Source organism: Brachycentrus maculatus, unplaced genomic scaffold, assembly GCF_059751285.1.
Source record: "Brachycentrus maculatus isolate JH-2025_06_01 unplaced genomic scaffold, ASM5975128v1 h1tg000310l, whole genome shotgun sequence".
Taxonomy (NCBI): Eukaryota; Metazoa; Arthropoda; class Insecta; order Trichoptera; family Brachycentridae; genus Brachycentrus; species Brachycentrus maculatus.
The window spans coordinates 964,592-987,434 of NW_028281060.1; the positions used below are offsets into that span (position 1 = coordinate 964,592).

The 22,843-nt window shown below is 34.2% G+C and overlaps 2 protein-coding genes across 2 annotated transcripts; one reads left to right on the forward strand and one right to left on the reverse strand.

Moving 5' to 3' along the window:
• Positions 1–846: 846 nt before the first annotated feature.
• On the forward strand, positions 847–11,061 carry LOC148304648 (uncharacterized). Its single transcript, XM_088268000.1, has 5 exons — positions 847–1,100; positions 2,676–2,840; positions 6,018–6,209; positions 9,741–9,809; positions 10,465–11,061. The coding sequence occupies exons 1-5, from the start codon at positions 882–884 to the stop codon at positions 10,705–10,707; spliced, it is 888 nt and encodes a 295-aa protein (XP_088124126.1). The 5' UTR covers positions 847–881; the 3' UTR covers positions 10,708–11,061.
• A 1,497-nt stretch (positions 11,062–12,558) lies between these two features.
• Gos28 (golgi SNAP receptor complex member Gos28) lies at positions 12,559–20,873 on the reverse strand. The gene is made up of 6 exons (XM_088268003.1): positions 20,781–20,873; positions 18,446–18,621; positions 16,644–16,733; positions 15,516–15,673; positions 14,425–14,541; positions 12,559–13,492 (listed from the first exon to the last, which is right to left on the reverse strand). The coding sequence occupies exons 1-6, from the start codon at positions 20,809–20,811 to the stop codon at positions 13,372–13,374; spliced, it is 693 nt and encodes a 230-aa protein (XP_088124129.1). The 5' UTR covers positions 20,812–20,873; the 3' UTR covers positions 12,559–13,371.
• Positions 20,874–22,843: the final 1,970 nt, after the last annotated feature.

Sequence of the window (22,843 nt, forward strand, 5' to 3'; positions counted from 1 at the left end):
TGCTTTTTTAAATCCAAGAAACCTATTAAATAGTCGTTTTGTATGTTAATCTCTAGCTTGGGTAATACATTCTATAAAATCTTTATATTTGTTGTTTTATTATATTACAATAAAATGCTTTTTTTAATCCAATAATCCTATAAAATAGGCCTTTCGTATGTTAATCTCTAGCTTGGGTTATACATTGTATAGGTTTGTTTCAAATAGAGTATATTTTTAAAATATCAATATGTGCGTGTAGGTACTAATTTGTATTATTTTAAATTTTTATAATTTATTGTGTAAATAAAAAGCAAATACGAATAATGAAATATAGATAAAAAAATAACTTTTTAATTTTGCCCCATATTAATACTAGAAAGATGCTACCTTTTTTTTGTTAAATGATTTAACATAAAAAAGCATATATGTATAATTATATACATATGCTGTTACTTTGAAGATACATATCGCTCACTCCTTTCAAGAACGTCATAAATCAAAAAACGTCAATTTTCAGTTGTACATGTTTTCGGAATGCCCAGAGAATATACTATATCTGCTGGGATATAGTATAGATATAGTTTTACTGAAAACAGGCATATTTTTAACTTAATATTTACCCGCTACAGGGCAGAAAATGTTGTTTTTGCATTTTGAAGAAAAGGTATTGTTCAATAAATTTTTTTTTAACATACTAAATATTTTTCAAATGCAGAAAAAACCTTCAGGTTTTACCTAAAAAGATCTGTTGCACAGTAAAAAGTTCAGTAAGTAGCTTGATATTTATTTTTAATACATTGTATTATATTTGTAAACTTTAAAAACGTTCTCCTGAAAAATCAAGTTTTTTGATTTATGACGTTCTTGAAAGGAGTGAGCGATATGTACATAATATTTGTATGTGTATGTATAATCTGCCAGGATTTGGCGGGGTTGTCGACGCTGTCAGCTGTGTTTACGCATTTTTTTTTATACAACAACAAAAAATGTCTGGCGAGGAGAATGTTCTTGCCCTGGTGATAGATAAATGCCGAATTTGCCTCGAAAATAATGGAACAATCAATATATTGGATAATCCCAGTGTTGTAAAGGATATACGACATATAACTAATTTGGAGGTTAGTTTGTTTGAGATCATGAACTGATATGCCTTTTGCATCTTATGTCATTACGTCAAAAGCACTTTAATTTTCAATTAATCCATAAATATCTCCGGTTTATTTTATCGGTTTTCCATTCATCGCGTTTTTCCTGTTTTTGTTTTGTTACATTATATACATCAGGGCTGTTCAAACTAGATACGATCCCGCGCCAAACTTTTAAAAGAAAAAATAAATATATAGGGACGTCATTGTTACAATATAATTAATTTTATTAGTTCTTCATTGATTTTTCAACATTATTATGTTTTATTTGAGGTGCCATTAAGATAAAATAATGTTCTACGAAATAACATTTTTCGTTTTGCGGTATATTAAAAACGCTTTGCGGTATATTAAAAACGCTTTGCGGTCCGCACAAATATCATAATCATTAAAATGACATCAAGAATCATGTTTTATTTTTTTATTTATATGTGGGATTAGCTTATTGTGACCGCAGATGTTATCAAATACTTTTTTATATTGAAATTTTTATTTGTTAACTATATACTTACATATAAATACATATATACATTCATTTAAAAATTAATAAACATAATTTAAAAAATTTTGCAGAGACCCACCAAGTCACCTTGTGTGCCTTGTCAGTGGAGTTCTTTTAACATTTTTTTTAATTTTTTTTATCTATTTTAACATAATATACACACAAGAAAGAAAGAAAAAATAAATTATAACTATTTTATTATTTTCATAGTATTAACTCTTGATCATTTACCCATTTCTTTATTTTGCCTTTGTTCCATATTTTATTTTGACTTCTTATCTCCGTCAACAACAAATTAAAAATGTGCATTACTCAAAACTTGTTATAATAAATTTGCATAATGTAATCTAACTACTGCTATTGTAATCAAACTTCGACTTTTGTTGTGAATACGTGTGACTATCCATTGATATAAAAGATGGGGATTTACTACCAATTTTCCCAAAAACAGATGTTGCCAACCTGATGATGTTGGTTCCGTGAACGCAATCACATTGGTTCATTTGTTATATTTTCTCATTTTTTATATTTTCTCATTTGTTTATTTTAAATATGGTTCTTACCTTATGTTTTTCTCATTTATTTCTTTTAAATGTGCTTCTTGTGCCTATTTATTATACCTGTTTTTGTTTTTATATTTTGCCATGTATTAGTTTTGGTTATTAAAAAAAATCTTTTTTGTAACTTTATTATTTGTGTTCCAGTCTTGTTAACCTTAATCCCATGTCCCAAAATGAGAAATAGAAATTACTCATCGGGAATATTATATACAAATGACTTATGTATGTAAAGGTGGGGCCTGACCTTCACATTTCGTCGTAACGTAACACGTTACGATGCGAGCATTCAGGCAGTCAGTACAGAGAGCCGAGCGCTCCATCCATAGTTTCGGATGCTCGGTGATGCTCGCCGCAAGCGATGTTACGACGTTATATTACGACGAAATGCTCCAGTCAGTCTCCACCTTAATATGTCTTGAAAAAATAAATAAAAATTTGGATTATAAATTGTACTGCCTCTTAAAAATAACGTATGATTTTTTTCAGGTCACAGAAAACGATCAATTTCCCAAAAGTATTTGCATTTCATGTCGAAGAAATCTCAAAATTGCAATAAATTTCAGAAAAACGGCACTTTATACAAATTCTCGGCTTCAATATATAAGTGGCAAAATTCCAGACTTCATATTTGTAATGCCAGACCCCCAAAATGTAAGTATTTTAAATGAATTACATTTTTCAAACTATCGCACCATTTTTAAAACATTTGCAGCCATATTTTTCTTGACATATCAACACATTGTTGTCGGGCGGTTTTTTTATCAACCTCGACCCTAATTATACTCAGACAGTCTGCCGCCCGTCCCTCAGTATACTAATCTTCTCACCCTTAATCTTAATTCTACTTCTTCTTCTCACCCTTATTCGCACCCCAATGGTGCATAGGGCACTGCATCATATAAACACAGTGTTATCTTGATCGTTAATACATGAAAGAAAGGTGATCAGCCCTCCGCTTCAGGTCCCAATCCAGGGTAATAATGGATAAATATTAGAGTGAAAAAATCATTTATATTTAATAGGGGGTTGAATTAATTCTCGCCGTTTTTTGTAGTATTTTGAATTGAAAAAATATTTTTTTTTAAAAGTAAGAATTTATTAAAAGTATTGCCCTTCTTTCTCGACTACTTTGGCCCATCTTTCAGGAAGAAGTCGTATTCCCCTATAAAAGAAAACCTTGTCTTTTGAGGCAATCCAATTTTCAACCCATAATTCGACTTCTCGATAACTTTTGAAAATTTCTCCCGATAATCCATGCTGCATGGACCGAAACAGATGATAATCGGATGGTGCGACGTCAGGGGAGTAAGGCGGGTGTGACAGAACCTCCCAGCCAAAGGAGTTTATCTGTTCTTTTACCACTTTGGCAACATGTAGGCGCGCGTTGCCGTGAATGAGAATCGACTCGTGCCTGGCTGCGTATTCTGGACGTTTTTCTTCAATTGCTGTTTTCAGTTTGATCATTTGCTGCTTGTAAACCTCTGCTGTGACTGTTTGGCCTGCTTTGAGAAGCTCAAAAAAAATTACTCCCTGCTGATCCCACCAAATGCAAAGCATCGTTTTTGAGCCGTGAATGTTGCGTTTTGCAATGCTGGTTTCAGCAGGGAGTGGCTGGCAGATGATGAAGAAGATCCACTTCTCATCGCTGGTGATGACGCGATGCAAAAAACCTTTCCTGTGATGCCGTTGCAAAAGTGAATCACACATGCAAAGTCGCCTTTCCATATCTCTCTCCTTCAGAGCATACGGGACTCAGTTTCCCTGCCGATGAACAAGGCCCATGGCCTTAATTTTGAGGCGGTTTGAGGCGATTGAAAGTCCCACGGGGGTGTTCGAGGCAACGGGGGACAGGAAAACAAAAAAAACGAAAGGAATCTATTTAAATCACAGAGAAATCTTAAATTTTTATAAACGGCAAGAACTAATTCAACCCCCTAATATTTGACCCCCCCTCTGAGAATCGAACCTGGGACCTTCAGAACGATAGCCGAGCGTACTGACCATTACACCGAGGTGGACTCATACTTATTACAAGTAACCGCAAACCCAATTCCAATCTGTAGAACGTTTTTTTTTGGTGTCTGTCGCGCTCTACCAAAAAGAAGTATATTGAATGCTTATAAGCGTCTCCCGCTCTCTACCAACAACATGTAAATGACGCGTTTAAGCGTTTCCTGCAAACAATGTGCTAACTAAAGAACTAACTAACCATCATGCCGCTTCACGCAGGGATAGGCAGAGGGAAATTATTAATGATTGATAGTGATATGGAAAGAAGAGCGAATGCTTTGAACAGAGTGAATGGTGCCTGTTTTATTAAAAATAAATAATTTATCTTCTAGTACTTTATTTATTATTTAAACCATATCCGCTCCCCAGCAAATGAAGTCCACAAACTGTCTCCAGGCATTTCTATCGGCTGCCAGCTCCCTTGCATCCTCCCAAATCAGGTCTGCGTCCCGAAGTTCTGACGAGAACTGCCGACAAATTGTCAGCAGTGGTCGTTCTGGGCGGCACAAAAATGATGCCTTATAAAAAGGCAAGCTTGATTAAGGCTTCTCAAATACTACTACCTCCACCTCCGTAGTGTAATGGTCAGCACACTCGGCTACCGTTCTGGAGGTCCCGGGTTCGATTTTCAGAGGGGGTCAAATAAATATATAATAAAATAAGTGATTTTTTCACTCTAATATTTAATAATAATAAAACCCTTATCCGCACCCCAATGGTGCATAGGGCACTGTGTCATATAAACGCAGTGTTATCTTGATTGTTTACACATGAAGGAAAGGTGATCAGCCCTCCGCTTCAGGTACCAGTCCATGGTAATATTGAATAAATATTACAGTGAAAAAATCACTTATATTTATTTTACCCCCCTTGGGAATCGAACCCCGGACCTCCAGAACGGTAGCCGAGCGTGCTGACCATTACACTATGGAGGCGGAATAATATTTATTCAATATTATCCTGGACTGTTACCTGAAGCGGAGGGCTGATCACCTTTCCTTCGTATGTTAACAATCAAGATAACACTGTGTTTATATGATGCAGTGCCCTATGCACCATTGGGGTGCGGATAAGGGTTTGAAAAAAAAATACTACTACAAGCAGTTAATGTTTCCCTGTAGGGGTAGGCAGAAAGGATGAAACGCTGCACTATCCTGACATGCACTTCTAGCTTCCTTCAAATCCAAACTTCTAGTAATATATGCCCTCCGATTACGTAGACTTTTACAAGCAATAATAATTATGTGTTAATGTGTTATTGAGGTCAAAATAAAATATGGAACAAAGGCAAAATAACGGAATAGGTAAATGATCAAGAGTTAATTCTATCAAAATTGTAAAATAGTTTATATTCTTAATTTTTTATCTCTTTTTTGTGTGTATATTAGGTTAAAATGGATAAAAACAATAAAAAACATTTGTAAAAAGAACTCCACCGACAAGACACAAGATGGCTTGGTGGGTCTCTACAAAAAAATATTTTAAATATCTTTAAAAATGTTCTTTAAACAAATGTATACAATTTATGTAAATATAAAAAATAGAAAAACTATATTATTTTGAGAAATAAAAAGACTTTGTTTTTTGATCCACTCACATTTTTAATAACAACCAACTAGTTTCGGCAACAACCGGTTGCCCTCTTCAGGGTTTAATTTAAACTAATTGTGGAGTGGATCAAAAAACAAAGTCTTTTTATTTCTCAAAATAAAATATCAATATGATCCACAAAGTTAATGCTTTCAATATTCAAAACAAAATAAAAAAACTGTTTATGGTATTAGAATGTTGAAATGATATGGTAAAAAATAATTTTAGGTTGAAATGGAGCCAGCCAAGAATGAGGAACCTTCAAACTCCACTGGAAGTAGCGGAAGTAGCTCCAAAACTGATGAAAAGAAAAGAAAGAAAAAAAAACGTCGGAATGGAAAAAGTGGAGGTTCCGACAACATTCACATTTCCAAGTTAAATAAAGATAAACATAAAGATATTGAAACAAAACAATCAACCGTGAGTTCTTCTGTAAGTTAAACTATACATTTTATGTTCAATTTTTTTTTTTTTACTTTTGAGTCTGATTATTTTTTTCTTAAATTTAGTTATTTTACTAATCAGATATTATATTATAAAAAAAGATCATTTCTGAAATATCGCATTTTTTATAAAGGTATTTAACCCTCAGCACTGGAGTGCCGCCATAGAGGCGGCATGCGTGGTTTGCCGTACTACCCGCATGCCGCCGCTATAGCACCAAGAAAATAAAGTCTTATTTTTAATATATTGTTTTTATATAATTAAACCAGAATCAAATAAGTACAAATTATTTATTAAAAAAATAGATCTAAGTACACTCAGACCTCGCTTTGCGTCGTTTCACTTTGCGTTGTTTCAAAGTCTTACTTTTGTTTTGTTATGTAAATATTTTTTTTTTATAACATTCAAGGACTGAACGACAAATACGGTAACCTGTCTTTGATGTTTATATGATTTCCAATGGAAAAAGCAATTCACTTTGTGTTGTTTCAATTTCGCGCCGCGATATATTGGAACGTATCTACGACGCAAAGCAAGGTCTTAGTGTAATAATAATAATAATAAAACCCTTATACGCACCCCAATGGTGCATAGGGCACTGTGTCATATTAACGCAGTGTTATCTTGATCAGTGTTTACACATGAAGGAAAGGTGATCAGCCTTCCGCTTCAGGTACCAGTTCATGGTAATATTGAATAAATATTACAGTGAAAAAATCACTTATATTTATTTTACCCCCCTTGGGAATTGAACCCGGGACCTCCAGAACGGTAGCCAAGCGTGCTGACCATTACACTACGGAGTCGGACATAACTTAACTTAGTGTAACTTCTTCTTTTAAAAGTATAACTATATACATAGTAGATATTGCTAACTTTTTTCATCCTTTTAATTTTTTTTTCTTCTGTTAAAATCAAATATTTGTATTTTATTTTAGCGCTTTTAATTTAATTTTATTTCTGATAATATATATTGTATTCTTGCCAGCGCCCTTTATTATAACCTAAAATATAATGACACCCACACATAGGCCATGCCTTTGTGGGATCTTTTTGTATTAATATTTTATACATTTTTTGTACTTGTAATTATAATGTATTGTGAAATGTAAAAGAATTAAAAATATAGAAAAAAATAATAATAATAAGTCTCGGATTTTGATTGAGTTGGCGATATGCACATACCAAAAAAACTTTTCAGAACAAAGGGTTAAAATGTAAAGACATAAAAAAATGTGTTTGGGATATATTGTCCCACTATATAAAAAATGCATGTCGTATAATAAGGATGTCCCAAGAATGATAATTTGAAAATATGATAGCAAACACCAGCATGTGTCACTACTGACGCAAAAAATGGGAACTCGTAGTCACTTATTGACACGCATGAGTGAGGGAAATTTAAAAGTGACCAATGGAAACATATATGTATAAATATAAATATTTTTTTCATTTAAGTTTTACTTAGAAAATACCACTATTTCTTAAAATCTACTGTGATACGTGTTTTGATGCATTCCGCATCATTTTCAAACACCGTATGATTATATACGGTGTTTGAAAATGATTCGCAATGCTTCGAAACACGTGTCACGGTAGATTTTAAGAAATAGTGGTATTTACTAAGTTAAACTTAATTTAAAAGTTGATAGATTTTACCACAAAGCGACTGCCAAATCAATTAATGGAATACGTTTTCACAATTGCGAAGCAAATCTGAAATATTGGTGTTTTTAATCTGCTGATGAGACGTATTTCCCGATGGGATTCGAAGGGTCAGACCAGAATGTTAGAATGTGGCATGATTGTCGGCCGTATCCACAGATCGTTCGGGAAGGGCAACTGCGTCAAAAAGTTAGGGGCCGGTGTGGCCGTCTGCCTCGCCGTCGTCATGGAGTACCTACCCGCCGAGGCATAAGATTTGGACGGCGACACCGCCAGAGACAACGAGAAATCCAACACCATCCCCCAAGGAGGAGGCAAGCTGTTCTCCGGGGTGACCATCGCACGGGGAAGCGTCCTGCTCAACATCCAGGCCATGCTGCCCAAGAAGACTGAGAAGATAATGCATCGGCTTCTCTTTCTCCCCGCCAGACTCTGCCTACTCAATGCCCCGAGATTTTTTATCAATTATTATCATCATCATATCATCCACATCATTATAAACGGTAATAAAACATTTTTAGACCAGTTTTATTTATTTATTCACAATAAAGAAGTACCATACCTGATCATATTTTGAACCAGGCAATCGCCATGAATCTTCCTCAAAAAACATCTAGAAGAAGGCCAAAGAATCATATTGTGAACCAGGCAATCACCATAGATCTTTCTCGAAAGACATCTAGAGGATGATAAATTCATGGATGCTGCAGAAAGAAAACACGATTCAAAGGAATGGCCTAGGTGACGTTGTCCACGATAGAAGGACCTACAACCCGAGGATGAGGAGAGCTGATCCCAATAGTCTACAAAGACGATAAGTTGGGATAGAGCCAGGAAGACGAAGATACAAAAGATCTTTTCAATTGAAGCATAAATAAAACTTTATTTTTAGTTTTAACAACTTGATATAAATAACACCTAAGTGGAGCAAGTCCAGAATTTGTGAATGAAAATTAGAAACACGGTCAACATATAGTAAGGCTCTTGATTCTCTCCTGACTGGTTTCGTCTTTGGTAAGTTGGTCCTGGAAACTGGAAGATAAATTAGTCTGATACGTCATTGTCTATGGTAGTTACCCAAAACATGCAGATGCATTTTCTTCATTGCAGTTAATCTGATAGAAATATGACTTTTCTCTTCTCCATAAATTGATAGCTAAGGATATCCAGTATGAATTCAGACTTTTCATAGTCTTGAGATTTATGTCTCGGATTGATTGTCCAACATTTTGATCATCTTGAAAGCACCTTTTTTATATTATTTTTTGACATCTCATCAAAGATGAAGAAGAATATGGAAGTCTGGGCATTTACGGGGGTGACAACCATCATAGGCTGGTTTAAGTGATCACTTTACACACGTATAACATTTACCAATTCTACCCATTATTGACAACCACACTACTCAAATTCTTGAAAGTTCTATATATATGAACCAATTTTTATGTTGATGCAAATCATCTTCTTTCCTCCTCTGCTGGATAGAGGCCTCTTCCTTCAAAAAATTCGGTCTGTTGCTGTTTGCAGCCAATTTCTACCCCCAACAGCGGCTATGTCGTTGCATCATCTTTTCTGAGGTCTTCCAACGCCACTTATTCTCCCAAGGTCCCCATCTCCAAATTTTAGGGGTCCTGTCTGTCAACATGTCCCGCCCATTTCCACTTGCAAGTCTTGTTACGCGATCCATGATACCTTCTATTCTGTTGTCATTTCGTATTTTATCTCAGGCTTAAACCAAGCATGGATCATGGATCTCTCTGTACGCTTTTGAGCTTCTCTGCGATTCTTTTTGTCAGAGCCCTGGTGCAAGTCGTGGTAATTAAGTATTTATTATTTTTCTAGGAAGTGCCTTCTAGCAGTACAGTCATTTCGGAATCTACAAAGAAATCTGAAAATCTGTTTACCTGCAAGGTTCGTAAAGCTTGATACATAATCCATCACCCAATAATTTTGTAGGATGACAAAAATAGTCCACAAAATAGTTTTGGCTGACTGTAAATTGAAGTTGCGTGGGATAGCTAACACCTCAAATATTAGAAGACAGTCCCAGCAGGCTGATAATGTCGGTAATGACAAAACCAAGTCACTGGTCAAAAAAAATAGAAGCAGAAAAAACTTGTTGTCTTTATCAAATATGTAAAATGCAGTTCCACCAAGAAATGTCAGTACAAAACTTAAATCTGGCAATAATAATATTTAATCTCTTTACAATAATACTAATTATTAAGCAATTTACTTTAATGTTTTGAATATTGAAAGCATTAACTTTGTGGATCATATTGATATATTATTTCGAGAAATAAAAATACTTTGTGTTTTGATCCACTCACATTTTTATTAACCAACTAGTTTCGGCAACAACCTGTTGCCCTCTTCAGGGTTTAGTCATAAATTAAACCCTGAAGAGGGCAACAGGTTGTTACCGAAACTAGTTGGTCAATAAAGATGTGAGTGGATCAAAACACAAAGTATTTTTATTTCTCGAAATAATAATTTACTTTAAGACTAACCTAACCTAATATAACCGCATGTACTAATACTGTAATAATAATTAATCTCTTTACAGATTTGCAAAAAGAAATGTCCGTCACGAGTGTCTCTATTCCTTCACATGAGATCACACGATGACTCCAAAAAATTTCACTGCCCCGTTTGTGAAAAGTCCTTTACTGGCAAATCTGATCTCGAAAAACACAACAGAACACACACGGGAGAAAAGCCCTTCAAATGCAGCCTATGTACTAAGGCATTCGCTCAAAACTCTACGCTGAAAGCGCATGTCAAATTACACGACAAGATGGAAAAATAGCCATCGAGATATTGCAAAATAAGGATTATAAATCCACAACAATTGAATATTCCATATTTTATGTACAATATTTTGATTGTGCTTCAATTTTTGTTCACAAATCTGGATTGTGTCCACTTAGGAGCCATTTTGATATTGACATCCAACATAGATGAAGGAATGTGGAAGAATGGGCTTACAACATTTACCCATGATTGACAACCACACTACTTAAGTTCGTCATTGCTGATGACCAACTACAGATGGCGGAGATGATGCTGATCTTCTTGTTGTCTGCATACATACTTACCAGACTGTAATATGGGTTATGATTTATAATTGATGAATGTATTAATAAAATACTATTTTTTTGTATTCAGTGTCATTTTATTAAATTACTTTCTATTGTTATTCAACAAAAAATATAAATATTTCATCTTAGGGTAAAAAACTATATTTTTGACTACCTACATAAACGTATTGATACTGGAAAGAGATAGAATTGACTCCATACTTTAAGCATGTTATACAATAAAAAATCAGTTTTGAAAAAGTAACATCCACGAATAACTAATTTTACTGAAAAGAGAGTATGGTCAGAATATTAAAAAGAATCTAAAGGTGGAGACTGACCGGAGCATTTCGTCGTAACATCGCTCGCGGCGAGCATCCGAGACTATGGATGAAGCGCTCGGCTCGGTGTACTGACTGGCCGAATGCTCGCATCGTAACGTGTTACATTATGACAAAATGCTCCAGTCAGTCTCACGTTAAGGTTGAGTTAACGTACAGTTGATAATCGAAAACATTGAGAAAGGTTCTTTGAGGCCGTTTGGAAATGTAGGACGAATGGATGACGAAAGAATAAATGAATATATATATTTGTAAAATGCTAATGAGAGGACAGAAGAGCTGAGAAAGACTTGGCATGAACAAATCAATCAGAACCTGAATCATGTATGGATATAGAGAGACCTAGGAGGAGTGTATATCAGGACAGATGTGTGATCTATCCTCTGCCTACCCCAGGAAAAAATCGCATTACGGTGTAGCAGAATAAATTAGGTAATGATAGAGAATTTAAATGAAAAAAAAACTTTTACTTGTTACTTGTAATTAGTATAATTACATTATTTATTGATTCGGCATTAACTTTGTGGAATGACATGATTATTTTAATTAAATTAAACACTTGAATAATCCACTGAATTGAGTTTTGTTTTTAATTTGTACCAGAAGATGAAAACAATTGTCGTTTTCGAAACTAGTCGTAATATCAAAACAAAACTCAATTCAGTGGATTATTCAAGTGTTTAATTTAATTAAAATAGTATAATTACAGTCGGGGTTGATATAAAAACCACCCGATAACAATGTGATAATTGTGTAACATTGTTGTCGATAATTGTATAAAACGCAGTTCCACCAAGAAATGCCTTCTCCCAATTATCATTCCAGCATTGGTACATTTCTGGCAGAAGAATAATCTGATATAAAATGTATAAATATTTAACTCATTTTATAACTAAAGCTGTGTTCGCACTGTGAGCGAAAATAGGAGCGATTGTGATTGAGTAACATCAAAATCTGGTGTTTCTATACACATGTTCACATATACAAACCGCATTTAGTATCCTAGAATGACTAGGATACAGCTTTTTGTACCATGCTCTTTATATATTGCTTTTAATTTTGGCATAAGTTTTGATATACATATTCTAATACAACCATATACATAGAAACCACCACATTATAGAATAGATTTTCATCTATATTTTGACAATTTCTATGCATTTTACCCATAAACAAGTGTCCTTATGTTGTTTGAGGTTAGGTTATTAGGTTTCTATGTTAATTACTAAAAATATGATATTTGGATAATGATATAATATTTTTAATTGATGACATATCATTCGTTCTCTATCTTTGAGGGAAGCGTATCTTAATAAAATATATACCTGTTAAAAATTTTTAGATACAAATCTATTTATTCTTCCCTTTCAATGATAAATAAATAGGTCTCAATGTAACTCTCAATGAGAAAATTAATATAGAGTACATTGAAAGATGGGCAAACTTTCAACGTCATATTTCAAAAAATTTAATTTTCAGGAGATCGTTTTTAATGTTAAAAAATATAATACAATGTATTAAAAATAAATATCAAGCCACTTACTGAACTTTTTACTGTGCAACAGATCTTTTTAGGTAAAAGCTGAATGTTTTTTCTCCATTTGAAAAATATTTAGTTCATTTAAAAAAATAATTATACAATACATTTTCTTTAAAATGCAATAACAACACTTTCTGCCCTGTAGGGGGTAAATATTAAGTTAAAAATATGCCGCTTTTGCTGGGATACAGGCATTCTGAAAACATGCAAAATTGAAATTTGTCGATTTTTGATATATGACGTTGTTGAAAGGAGTGAGCGTTATCATCCGTATGGTGAATAACTCAGTGTCTAATAAAAAAATATAACAGATATTCGAATAAAAACATATCCAAAACCAAAAGAAATCACAAAATCAATAACCGAAAATATCTATTTGTAAATGACTAAAATATATTTTTTTAAATTTACAGAGCTTATAAATAATTTATTAGATAATATAAAGATTATTAATTATCACTGTAGAATCTTTAATACCGCGTCCTTCAGTCGTTTGTAGGTTTGCAATAGGATTAATTGAATGCGTAGAGAAGCAGCAGGAAGGTGCAAACTCCGACTACTACTCCGATGATGAGGGAATCCCTCTTTTTCCGGGAATTGATTCTGTGGATGAGGCTGTGTATTGCTGGAAATCTGAAAAAATAAACACAATTAGTCTTCAAGGATTTACAAAACTTGTGTCCGACACATGACGTATGGAATTGAAAGTAGAGCAGACACCGTTGCCACAAAAAACGCACTTAGAGTGTCAGAAATGAAGACTCTAAGAAGCATATCAGGCAAGAGTCTTCGAGATAGAATAAGAAATGCCAAGATCAGGGAAATATGCGAGACCGAAGATGTCATTAGGTGGGGAAGGCAACGAAGGAGACAGTGGAGACATGTGGAACCATCCAGACTCCCCCCACATCGCACTGTACGGCCAACCCCATGGTAGACGACTCCCGGGCAGACTACCAAAGAGATGGGTCGATACCTGGGAATAGACATCGCAGGAGGCTAATCCCTCTTAAAAAACAGGCCACAAGGCCTAAAACAAGATGAAGAAGAATAAGAAAAATAAGTCTTCATGTTCATTGTGACGTCATTAATCGCGAGAAGGGCGGTACAGGAGGTACAAGGATCAACTGAATGCCACATTGAGGTTGGCGGGGATTGATGGTGACTGGGAGTCGCAGGTCAGAGACAGATATGGATGGAGAAGCTCCGTGAATGGTGTTCCCGAGGTTTTTGCGCGCGGCTACGGGCACAACAGAAGTGACGAGGACACGGAGTGAGAAAGTCCAAAATTGGAATGTTCACTCACATTAGTAAAATTGTTTTTCTTATTCAATATTTATAGTAGATTTGAGCCCCAGTTTCAGAAATTATAATAATTCAAATGTAACTTTGTTTTAAAATCACTATAAATATTTTATTATAACTTATTATAATGTTTACCGGTTAGCTTGGAAACTGGTAGACATTATAATTAAGTTTTGATAAAATGTTTATAGTGATTTTAAAATAAAAATATATTTTAATTATATATTATTAGTGGATTATTTTTGACGGTCGTGACTAACCTGTTAGACATATCATTGAATCTTGTCTGGAGTCTCTTGAAGGAATGTCTCTGTGAAGTTAGGTGGTCTCTAGTCTCCATGGCTATATTGATCTGCTCATCGACCAGGTGGTGAGAACTGGAAGACAAACAAATTTCAGTTACAATAATATGGATATTTTCAATTAAAATTAAACACTATCTCTTAAAATCAAATACTGTGTATGGAGTGATTAGTAACGTTGAAGTACTGCATACAGCAAATTGTTCACAACAATCAAGCTCCGTAAAACTTTATATTTTGGTCACATGTATGTAAAGTGATCACTTAACCAGCCAGTGAAGGGTCATAAACTCTGTAAATATCCACACTTACATGTTCTTAACCTAACCTAACCCAACCATCAAGCAGAGAAAGCTGATGTACTTCAGACACGTCATGAAAAATGAAAAATATTGTCTTCTCCACCTAATCATACAAGGAAAGATTGAGGGGCGAAGAACTCAAGGACGCCAAAGGACATCATGGCTGAAAAACCTATGTCAATGGTTTGGCAGAAGCACCAAATCTCTATTACGAGCTGCAGCATCAAAAGTGAAGATAGCCATGATGATCGCCGATCTTCGTTAGAAGTGGCACAGAATGAAAGAAGACATTTTTCTTCATCTTATTGATATGTCAATAAATATGAAGAGTTATTTAGTGTCGGGTTGTGGTCCCGTGGTTAGTGTCTCTTGTGCGGACTCTTGAGTGAGAGTTCCTCAGTTCGAATCCACTTTACCACAGTTTGATACCTATTACTAATAATGAGCTGCTTAGGCTCACAGAAATAGTATGAAATTGAAGTATTTTTGTAAATAATAAAAAACACAAATATTTCTCCCTTCTTTAAAAAAAAATTTAATAGATTGTTTTTTTTTTTAATATGTTCAAATTCGCTGATCTCTTAAACACCGTGTGATTGGGTATAAGCCCTGTAAATACCCAGACTTCAATATTTTTCTTCATCTATGTTGAGATGTCAAAATAAAGGATTTATTTTGGGCTGTGGCGGAATAGGAAGCAAATAACAAACTTCCGCAAATAACACATGTAAAATGTTGACAACCGACCTATGAAGATGTGCACTCTCCTTGACGTACTGGTCCCGTCGGGAGAGTCCACTCGCCGCTCCATCTGAAGAAGCTGCTCCGGTACCCTTCAGCAGATCCTCCCGTTCCCGCCGCGACACCCAGTTGCCTTGGGTCTTTCTGAACTCTTGCTGATAGTCCTAAAATATAAGAGACTCAATCATAATATGGCGACTAAGAAAATAAAATAAAAAATGGTACCAAGGTGTTTTACAAATATTTTAAGCCATAAACAGAGCATTAATTCATAAAATAAAAAATAATTACGCAGACATCTATACATCCATCTCAATAGACTTTATCTGCAGTGAGTTATCAATAAAAATCTTCAAATGAATAATATAAGCTTCAACACAAAATAATATCCGAGACAATTCTGGTATATACCAATTAACTTGTGATTCATGTCCTTCTAAATATATTGGTAGAACGTCGCGTAATTTTAATACCAGAATAAAAGAACACATACGATGTCTAAACAATAATAACTTCTCCGAATTTGCCAATCACCTCATAGAATCAAATCACGTCTTCAAAAAAGACACGGGAGTAAAAATATTAAACACTAATAATAAAGGGTTAAAACTAAATAATATGGAGATTTTTTATATTAGGAAAGCACTTAAAAATAATATTCCTCTAATTAACAACCAAATAAATTTTACATATAGTCCATTGTTTGATTCGACATCGGTTAAACACGATTCGTCAATATCCAATTCGAACCCCGCCCACTCCTTTCATCCTACAAGTATATAAGTTGATTCGATTACAGGTCTAATTTTAATGTACGTTTAACCTCGGCTCGTAACGCATGTCTGTATTGAAAACTATAGTGCATGTTGGTCTTCGGGTCGACCAAAAATCGCATGTGTTAGACATTTTGTGTAGTTTTGAGTGTGTAAATGGTGCTATGGTGGTGAAGGGTAGTATTGTTTGCATGCTGTGTTAGTGATTGTCCTGACGAAGAGACGGGTACGTCTCGAAACCGGTAGACGTAAAAATCTCGGTGAGTGGTTATATACTAATTTTATTAACTCATAAGAGAGAATATCTGACTTAAGTATCAATGAAAAATTTAATTAATTTCATTTGAATGTATAATCATACCTGCAATATTTCTCTGTGCCTTTGCCTTGTGTGAAGCATGGCTGCTCCGCTCGGGGCTTGTTCCGCCATCTTGTCATTCACTGCGGCCAACTGATTTATAATGAAATAAATATATGAAATAAATATATCAATACAATGAACAATTCTACGGATTCAATTTAACCAATATAATGTCAATAATATTCACATATTTAACTAATTTTTAGTGAAAAACAGATTTTTTGTAAAAACCTATAATTTTCGCCCTTACAATGTTGGATTCCTCCAACAGTGATGTTGAAAGCTTTTCAGAAGAAGTTTCTCAGTTATCTCTACATGAGAGAGTACAGCGATTATCCTTGGGTCTACCCGACCGAGTTTCTCCAGGGTATGCTTGGCTACAATAGTTTAGAGACTAGAAGGAATGAGTATTTGACTACGCATTTTTATCGATTGTTGCGCAGTATGATCGATAATCCTGAAATTATCCGGAGCATTGGTCTGTATGTTCCCGATAGTTACCTAAGTCAGTGTCGGCATAGATTGTTTCACATTCCTATATACAGGGCCAACCTGCCAATGGTTATGCCTATAGGAAGGGCTATCAGTATGGTGAACATTATCACATTGGATATTGATCTGACCCATGTGTCCGAAGGAGTTTTCCGAAGCGGGAGTCTTCTACACCTTTAAGTCTTCTTGCTTACTTTTAATAAATACACCTTGAATATTGTTTGTTATGGATATATTAATTTTTTTGTTGAATAAAATTTAATTGCATCGAAAGCGCATAAAAATGTTTATTATACTCTAAGTAGTGACGGTGACAATGAAATTATAATGTTTACCAATCAGAAAATGTGCATACATAGTGAAAACTCCGAGGACGAGCCAATTTCACACAATCTTGACACATTCTTGTGAAATAAATTTTGTATAATTTATATTAGAAGCACTAACTTTGTGATTTTCCATTTCATAATTAAAATGTCACTTTGTTTTAAAAATCACTATATATTTATAGTGATTTTTAAAACAAAGATACATTTTAATTAGATTTTAATTATAATATTTTATTTTCTTGAATATTTTTCGCAGATACTTTGTGGCACATTTTATAAAATTTATAAAATAAACAACTTTGTTTTTAACCACTTTTTTGTTGGTATACTTTTTCTCCCACTGGTTTCGGCAAGAACCTTGGGACGTATCGCTGCGCGCTAGCTTCGGCGGCAATTGCGATGTATTTTTCTCTTTTTAGGTATTTACCAGATGTTTGATGTTTATGTTTATGTTGATGTTTATGTTTGATGCGTTTCAACTTCAACAATGCTCAATAAAAGCAACATCACACTTTCAAGAATCACACTTTCATATGGTGTACGGAATACATATCATCGGAGCGCGCGGAAGTTTTTGGCATCGTAAGGGAAGGGTAAAACCCACCCACTCACCTAACTATCCGTATTTCAATGTTTTAGAATTAGTACATGTTAAACCCTGATGATGACAAGGTTCTTGTTGAAACCGGTTGGAGAAAAGGTGTAACAATATAAACGTGGTTAAACAAAGTTATATATTTTCTGTTTCTTTTTTCTTCTAAAAATTGCATTTCTTTTAAAATCTAATAAATACTTTTATTACGAAATGCTGTTCTATTTAAGTAGTTTGATATTTTCTCCACCAACACAATAGAAAATAAATACTAAAATTGGTCAATATTTGAGAAAGATATTTTTGATTTTGTACACACATCTTCAAAAGGACCATATTCCCAAAAAAATTTTCAGCAATTTTAGCTGATGCAAAATTGTTACTCTTACTCTGTTTATAAGCTGCTGTATCTCCATAGCCATGGTCTCCACCATGTCCTCAGGACTAAGTAGAGGGACCTGATCGGCTTGCAGGGCGCCCCCCGTGGCCCCCGCTCCGAGTTTGCTGAATGCCACGAGCTTTACATCAATGTCATTCTCTAAGTTGCGAGCCTGCTTGCGGAGCTCTGAAAAAGTAGGAATTAATTAAGTAATTTATTTATATTAAAACACAGTCAAACTTCTATATTAATAGATTGTTTTCGGGAAATACTTAGCGTCTTATACATACTGTTTGTAGAGAGCGGGAAAATATTAGTTGCTGCATTTTTTCTGTATTTTGTCAATTAAATTTTTGGAATAAACTGAACACTGACTGTCAAAATGTTTGCGAAAGGTTTACCCTTACATGTTTGACATTGGGAAATTTCTTAAGGTGGTGACTGACCGGAGCATTTCGTTGTATTATCCATGAAATAATAATGCAACTGTTTAATAATACAGGGTGGCACAAAATTTATCATTTTTAATTTAAGTTTTACTTAGTAAATACCACTATTTCTTAGAAATCTACTGTGACACGTGTTTCGACGCATTCCGCATCATTTTCAAACACGGTGTTTCAAATACGGTGTATGAAAATAATGCGGCATGCATCGAAACACGTGTCACAGTAGATTTTAAGATATAGTGGTATTTACTAAGTGGAACTTAAATTAAAAATGGATAGATTTAGCCAAAAAGTGACTGCCGAATCAATTAATGACAAAATCACTCTCAGATGTTATAATTTTTACAAATGGCCTTGTATGTCAAAAATATTTGACATTTATGAACTAGACAGCTGCAGTATTTCTACAGATTTAGAGTAGCTCAAAATTAATCATCCAATTTTGTTTTTAACCCCTTGTGTGATTTGCCTGAATACAATTCGGGTAAGTATTTTACTAACACAGTGATTTGCCCGAACCCAGCTCGGGTCATTCCCCCACCAGTCTAGAGAACGCATGGCGCGCTAAGTGACTTGTGTCGTAATTTTCACTTGAAATAATAGTGAAAAAAAGGGTGGCTTTTTTTGACCCACTTTTTTCCAAGAGGTTGACCACAGAAGTGGTTAAATAACTTTTTTACCAAATAAAAAAATATATTTTGAGTGATGGAAATCTTTATTGGGACCTTTTCTGTTGAGTGGAAAAGATGATATCCGTCAAGTGGCTGCCGCCAGTGTTGATACTTAACCAAGCCTATGTAAGCCCTGAAAATGTCCAGACTTCCATATTCTTCTACAATTATGTTGAGATGTCAAAAATGTAAAAAATACTTTATTTATGTATCAGGTGCCATTCATAGGTTTAATATTTTTTGGTGAGGTGTTTGCGGGCGAGTGATTTCTATAAGAAAATCTAGCATCAGATCTTCACTGTTTCGGTTTTGTGTATTTTTATCAACAATCTCTTTCAAAACCTCAAAAATGGCAATATAAGGAGCTAGATTTATTTTGATGTAATATCATAAATAAAGCATATTTTTGTAAGAGGATTTTGTATATTCGAATTTGCAAATAAATTATAAACGTCTGTTTTAATCTTGTAAAGTTTTATGATCCTGATTCAATATGTAGTTCTACGAAATAATAGGTGTTTGCGGGCGAGTGATTGCTATAAGAAAATCTGGCATCAGATCTTCACTGTTTCAGTTTTGTGTATTTTCATCAACAATCTCTTTCAAAACCTCAAAAATGGCAATATAAGGAGCTAGATTTATTTTGATGTAATATCATCAATTAAGCACATTTTTGTAAGAGGATTTTGTATATTCGAATTTGCAAATAAATTATAAACGTCTGTTTTAATCTTGTAAAGTTTTATGTTCCTGGTTCAATACGTAGTTCTACGAAATAAACAATATCACAGTAGATAATATTTTGTTAAAGAATCGTGGGATGTCTAGCATTCAGGGAAATAATACCATTTATATTTATTTACGAAAGTTACGCCCTAACACCAAGAGGAGAATTAAAGTATGTAAAATAATTGGAGATTTGTTATTGCAACACGATTTTAAGATAAAAACATATCTAGAAAATAAATAGCTGTATTGATACTAAAATTAACCTATGATAAACTATAAATTTACAAAAGTGCGTATGAATAAAATGATAAAATCGTACAAATAATGAATAACCATAACAAGTGCCTACGTCAAAATTTGACAGCTCCAAGATGGTAAATATGCAAATAAAAATAACGCATTTAGATATTTTACATTTTGAGTATTCCAAAACTAAAGTTTAGTTAATGAGACGACTTTCTAAGGTTAAATTCATAAACTCGGCTATTGTTATTACCTTCCCAGTCGTTGGCAGCCCCACTTGCCATTTTCGCGAATTTCGTGCTTTCCAGCGCTTTCAATCTTTTTGACAACCTGTCGCAAAATAAAACACAAATCAGCTTATGTGTTGCCATTAACAATAAATAAAAAAGCTTTTATTGATCTTCCGAATATAAAAAAAAAATTAAATATTATAATAAATAAGAAAAATATTTTTAATTTAATTTTCACTTGGTAAAAACCACTATTTCTTGAAATCTATTGTAACACGCGTTTCGATGCAACAAAATAATCCCTATCATTCAGGATAAGCCTTTTTTTATATTACGCGCGAATGAAAGATATTACGTTGCGAAATGAAGGCGCTCAGATCGGAATATATGGCTTATCCCGAATAATTTGATACTTACAGCTGCATACGATTTTAATAATGAATTAATTGATAAGAAACATCGTTTATCCTGAATGATCGAATAACTTATAATTATTATAATAGAATGGTCTTTCAAATTAAAAACTAATCGGCTACCCCTGTCTCAAGCGACCTTCGTAATATATCCAATATCGCTAAGATGACAATATCATCGATATGAGAATGAAATAAATATTTATCATTTTAAAAAATTATATTATATATGTATTATTAATTATTTTACACCATTTTATCAAAACATCAAGGGCAGAACCAGCGCTGTAATCCCACAGGTCGCCAAGGACATAATGTTTTTTTAGCTATGCATGAATTTTTAATAAGGTGACGATTATTGTGTGGTGTTGGAGGCGCATGCTCCGAATTCCATGGACAGCTAGACGCACCAATGAGTCCATTCGCCAGGAACTACGCTTGGATGGCTTGTCTCTGGCCAATATCTGTACCCGACGGATTCTCCAGTTCTTTGGACACGTTGCGCGTGGCAACGAGGATAGCCTGGAACGACTAGTTGTGATCGGTAGCCTGGAGGGAAAGAGAGGGAGAGGAAGATCCCCCACACGATGGATCGATCAAATTAAGGCAGCAGCAGGCACCTCAGTGGTTGGAGAGCTACGTGCAGCGCAGTCAAGGGATAACTGGAGAAGAGTCATTGCTTCTGCAAGGGTCACAACCCTCAGCAATGAGGATTAAGACGGAGAAGAAGACGATTATTTGATAAAAACATTTTTGATATTGGTAAATAACGTTTATAATAAACAATTACTATTACAATTATTACTATAAGCAATTACTTTTTAAGCTTGAATACATTTTTTTTAAACGCCTCGCTTATAGATTGCAAATTGCCTAACAAACTGGCCAGGGGCGCTTGATAATCGTGCTCCAGTATATAACTTTATAAGACCTATCAATCAGAACTTTAAATCTGGTTGTGTCAAAAGTCTGCATAACTGAAGGACATGTCTGGATGTAGAGAAGCCCAGGTCTCCTTTGAGCATATCTCATTTTGTCTTAAAGGAAGTGTTTCTCCCGAGCTTCATTTGGGCAGAGATCATTCTCTCCAAACGGAATATATTGTTACAGCGCAATAATTCTAGTAACTTGAACTATGACCCCAAGCACCCGCTAGGAGCAGGGCTGAGTGTACACGGGTAATGTTTACATTATACCCTTATGAGATTGATGCAGGGGAGACTGCACACACTTGTCATTGTACTGTTATAGCGACCGGTTGAATAAACTGATTGCATCCTAATTACGAGTTATTATTACCGATACCCGAGCCCCGTAGTAATATTTTCATATAAAATTTACTCATTCACAGTTTACCATTATGTACCAAAAATATAATAGTTTAGCAGTTAATATGAAACATAAAATAAAAGACACGGTAATGTTAAAATCCTTTATTTAAATTATTTAAAATTACAAATCATATAATTATAATTAAGATAAAACGCAACTTTGCAATTGCTAGAAACAGATACAGAAGATTAAAATAATAATAATCGTACACCTATGGAAAATAATGAGAGAAATAATGTATTCTTAGGAATAATGACAAGAATGTATGTTTGTCACCGTAAAATTAACTGTGAAAACCAAAACAATCTACTTTAAATACATCCAGGGTAATAACATCAAGA

Excerpts from the sequence above, each read along its gene's own strand:
- LOC148304648 (XM_088268000.1), top strand. The coding sequence starts at position 882 with ATGTGTATGTATAATCTGCCAGGATTTGGCGGGGTTGTCGACGCTGTC. Across the intron at positions 6,210-9,740 it reads TTGAAACAAAACAATCAACC|GAAGTGCCTTCTAGCAGTAC; the intron begins GTGAGTTCTTCT and ends TTATTTTTCTAG. Across the intron at positions 9,810-10,464 it reads AAAATCTGTTTACCTGCAAG|ATTTGCAAAAAGAAATGTCC; the intron begins GTTCGTAAAGCT and ends ATCTCTTTACAG.
- Gos28 (XM_088268003.1), bottom strand. The coding sequence starts at position 20,811 with ATGGCAAGTGGGGCTGCCAACGACTGGGAAG. Across the intron at positions 16,734-18,445 it reads TACAGCAGCTTATAAACAGA|TTGGCCGCAGTGAATGACAA; the intron begins GTAAGAGTAACA and ends ATTATAAATCAG. Across the intron at positions 15,674-16,643 it reads GGCACAGAGAAATATTGCAG|GACTATCAGCAAGAGTTCAG; the intron begins GTATGATTATAC and ends CTTATATTTTAG.